Raw genomic sequence first — 3,959 nt, 5'->3', positions numbered from 1 at the left:
GTCCGCCCCTCCAACGGTCTGAGGGACAGTGAACTGGCCCCCTGTTTTAAAAGTTTGAGGACCTCTGCGTGTGTAACTGGCAGAGTTGATGCAATGCAGGGTGGCAGGTGCTCTGTGGGGGAAAGCAGAGGTGCTGGAGGAGCCTAGGAGCCATCTCAGCCCTGCCAGGGCAATTCAGGCAGTCTTCCTGGAGGAGGCAATGGCTGAGCTGAGTCCTGGGGGATATCGGAACAGGCCAGGGAAGGCTGGCGGAGCCTCTCCCGGCCACATGCAGGTGGCCCCTATGCCAGACTGGCTTCCTCTGGGAGCCACCCTTCCTGACCAGCATTCCTCTGAACCACTGGGGGAGTCTCCTCTTCTCCACCATCACCTGGTTTCTGGATAAGACCATTTGTCCTGTTAGTTAAAGCCCCTCACTCAAGTTGGGGCCTTGGCTTTGGCTCCTGGGCATGTGCCCCTACAGACAGTGCTGGGTGTAGCTGTGGGCACACAGGTGCAGCCTAGATGGGAGGCCTCCCACGGCCATTCCCCCATTTCCACCATTGGTCCAGCTGCCTGTGGCTGCCGCATACCAGACTGGGCCCCTCACAGTGACACCCCTCCCTTTTCTACAGTTTATTTCCGGGCCCTGGTGAATTTCACTCGCTCCATCGAGTACAGCCCTCGGCTGGAGGATGCAGGCTCCAGGGAGTTCCGAGAGGTGTCCGAGGCAGTGGTAGACACGGTGAGGCAAGGGGGTCGGGAAGCCCCCGGGCATGCTGAGGCAGGACTGGGGTGGGGCCGGGGGCTGATGGTGCTGTGTTTCCCTCACCACCCAGCTGGAGTCGGATTACTTGAAAATCCCCGGAGACCAGGTTGTCAGTGTGGTGTTCATCAAGTGAGAAGGGTCCCCTGGGGGCTGGCAAGGGGCTGGAGGGTCCCATAGGGGCTGCCAAGGATGAGAAAGAAGGCTGATGCCAAGAGGGGAGGCAGGAGAGACTAGTGGGACAGTCTCTATGGGTGGAAACTCAGAACTGGGCGGGCCTAATGGAGGCACTGGGAGCACAGGTGTCTCTCTCACCCCTCTCTCCCCTGCCCACCCCTACCCTAGGGAGCTAGACGGCTGGGTCTTCGTGGAGCTGGATGTGGGCTCAGAAGGGAACGCGGACGGGGCCCAGATTCAGGAGGTGCTACACAGGGTGGTCTCCAGTGGCTCCATCGCCTCCTATATCACCTCTCCCCAGGGATTCCAGTTCCGACGCCTGGGCACAGGTGAGCCATCCTGGAGCCTGGGGTCACCTCCTGCAGTTTCTCAGACTCATGTGGGTCCCCTTTCAATGTCTCCATCACAGGCTCCTAGCTCAGGCTTGCATGCCACTAGGAACAGGGAACTCGCTACCTCCTGAGTCCACCCCATCAATCTTTATGCAGTCTTGGCTTGGGTCGAGCACAGACTGCTTCCTCTAACAGGCACCCATTAGACCCAATTTCTGCTCTTTCCGTAGGCTTCTGTAGTTGGCAGCAGGTCGGAATTCCTTTCTTTATCCAGTACTTTCAAGTCCAAAACACACTTGCATTTAATAATAACCTACAATTATTTACTGAGTACTGACTAAGGCACCCTTGTATCCAGCCCCCTATTCAGTCTGCACAACAATTCCTAGGACGTAGATATTATTCCTCTTATTAAAGAGATGAGGGAATCAGAGGCCTGGAAAGGAAAATCTGAATTTGTTCAACTTGAGACAGGCAGATAGTGGGAAATCCAGGAGTTAAACCAAACCCTGTGTCTCTGCCAGTCTTGTCAGACCTGGATGAGATGAGAAAAGGGTAGGGCCGGGTGCGGTGGCTCATGCCCGTAATCCCAGTACTTTGGAAAACTAAGGGGGAAGATCACTTGAGTCCAGGAGTTGGAAACCAGCCTGGGCAACATAGCAAGACCTCATCTCTACAAAAAATTAAAAAATTATCCAGACATGGTAGTGCATGCCTCTAGTCTCAGCTATTCAGGATCTCCTGAGCCTGGTAAGTAGAGGCTGCAGAGATGTGATTGTGCTGTGGCACTCAAGCCTGGGTGACAGAGCCAGACCCCAACTCAAAAAAACAAAAACAAAAACAACAAAAAAAAAAGAAAAAGAGAAAGATGGGAAACTGAGGTTCAGAGAGAGTAGGAAACTGGCCCAAAGTCACGCAGCCATGGGGACTGGAGCCTGCCTTTTGTGCTTGGCACTGGCCCATATTTCCCTATGAACCTTCTGTCCCCTATTTTGAGCCCCCGAGTCTTTTCCTCTCAGGCCCAAACAGTTCTAGTTCTTTCCTCACAGGCTGTGGTTCTCGCCCTGCCTCCGTCTCAGTTCCTCTCTCTGGGAAGACCCTGGCTCCGTAGAACTTGGCATGGAACAAACTCCATCCCTGCCATGGTGTAGCTAGATCAGGGAAAAATAGTGAAGCCATTACCTCCCTTGTTCTGTGCATAAAGCCTCAATTAATGCACCCACAGATCGAGCTTGCTCCCCTGGCATCCCCAGGTCCAGGTCTCAAGATTGCTGGGGGTCCAGCCTCTTCTCCCACTTTGCAATGAGTCTCCTGACTAGGGAGGGTGGGATGACCTGGCTCAGCCTCCAGCCCTGAGTTCCCAGGTCTCGGTTGGGACGGCTGCTGACCGTAACTTCCCTTCCAGCGCAGACCCCCCCGCCCCCCCCGGCCGCTGTGGCGGTCGCAGTGACACCAGGTGAGAGTGTAAGCCAGGCCCAGGCCCAGCTGGGTTTTCAGAGAAGTTCACGGAGGAGGAGAAAGAAGGGCGAGAGCAAGACGGCCAGGCACTGGCCAACCTCTCCCCTCCTCCTTTGTCCTTGCTGGGCCAGGCTGTGGTCTGCATGTGTGTGGCATGTGGTGCATTGCGTGTGGCATGTCAACTGCGTGTGGGGTCTGTGAAAGGATGGGGAGGCCACCGCCATATGTCCTGTGTCCCATGCGTGCTGTGGCTATGTGTCTGCCATGTGCTCCTTGCCCTCGCATGGCTGCTGGAACCAAGTGGCCTGACACCAAACACCAGAGCCACCCCAGCTGTGTGGTGCCTGAGCTGTCCATCACAGCTCCTGGCATCTCCTACCACCTGCCACTTCTGACTCCCTGCTCCCTCCAACCCTCCAGTGCCCCAGATCCCAAGGGTCTGCACCGAGGCCGAGTTTGCCTGCCATAGCCACAATGAGTGTGTGGCCCTGGAGTATCGTTGTGACCGGCGGCCCGACTGCAGGGACATGTCTGACGAGCTCAACTGCGGTGAGGGGCTCTCCAGGGGCACAAGTGGTCTGTGGACCCAGGGAAGGCTTAGTGGCCTATGCCAGGGTCTCAGGGTCTGTCAGGGGCTGAGTGTTCGGTGCAGGCAGAGGGCAGGGGCGTGGGAAGGGGGGTGACAGAGTCAGGGCTGGGGGCCAGGGTGTGGTCTTGGTGATACAAAGAGGGCCTGGGAGTGTGTGGGGCAGGGGTGAGGAGCTACCCTCTCTGCCAAACACCAAGCGGATTCTGTCCACAGAGGAGCCAGTCCCGGAGCTTAGCCCCACAACACCTGTCCTGGTGGAGACACCATCTTTGCCACCCCGGCCAGACGCAACCACCATGCGGCAGCCACCTCACACCCCCGCCTCCCAGCCCCTGCTTCCGGGTGTAGGCAGGCCTATCCCCTGTGGGCCCCAGGAAGCCGCGTGCCGCAGCGGGCACTGCATCCCCAAAGACTACCTCTGTGACGGGCAGGAGGACTGCAAGGACGGCAGTGATGAGCTGGACTGTGGTGCGCAGGGCAGGGGCGCAGGTGGGGTGTGGGGAAGGGGAAGCTGGTCGGGGAGGGGGCTGCTGACCCCTGCCGGTTCCACCCAGGCCCCACCCCGCCCTGTGAGCCCAACGAGTTCCCCTGTGGAAACGGACACTGTGCCCTCAAGCTGTGGCGCTGTGATGGCGACTTTGACTGCGAGGACCGAACC

The 3,959-nt window shown here is 57.9% G+C and overlaps 1 protein-coding gene across 1 annotated transcript in view; it reads left to right on the top strand.

Moving 5' to 3' along the window:
- HSPG2 (heparan sulfate proteoglycan 2) overlaps positions 1 to 3,959 on the top strand; it is a 65,250-nt gene that overhangs the window by 6,068 nt on the left and 55,223 nt on the right. Inside the window, exons 4-9 of the mRNA XM_021714834.1 lie at positions 615 to 724; positions 819 to 877; positions 1,091 to 1,251; positions 3,133 to 3,261; positions 3,515 to 3,769; positions 3,856 to 3,958. Of these exons, the coding sequence (XP_021570509.1) occupies positions 615 to 724; positions 819 to 877; positions 1,091 to 1,251; positions 3,133 to 3,261; positions 3,515 to 3,769; positions 3,856 to 3,958 (817 nt within the window). The remainder of the gene's footprint in view (positions 1 to 614; positions 725 to 818; positions 878 to 1,090; positions 1,252 to 3,132; positions 3,262 to 3,514; positions 3,770 to 3,855; position 3,959) is intronic.

Source organism: Carlito syrichta, unplaced genomic scaffold (assembly GCF_000164805.1).
Source record: "Carlito syrichta isolate Samal-C Ts95f unplaced genomic scaffold, Tarsius_syrichta-2.0.1 Scaffold305805, whole genome shotgun sequence".
Lineage (NCBI taxonomy): Eukaryota > Metazoa > Chordata > Mammalia > Primates > Tarsiidae > Carlito > Carlito syrichta.
Note: the sequence above shows the minus strand (reverse complement) of the source record. Positions and strands in the feature narration are given on the sequence as shown.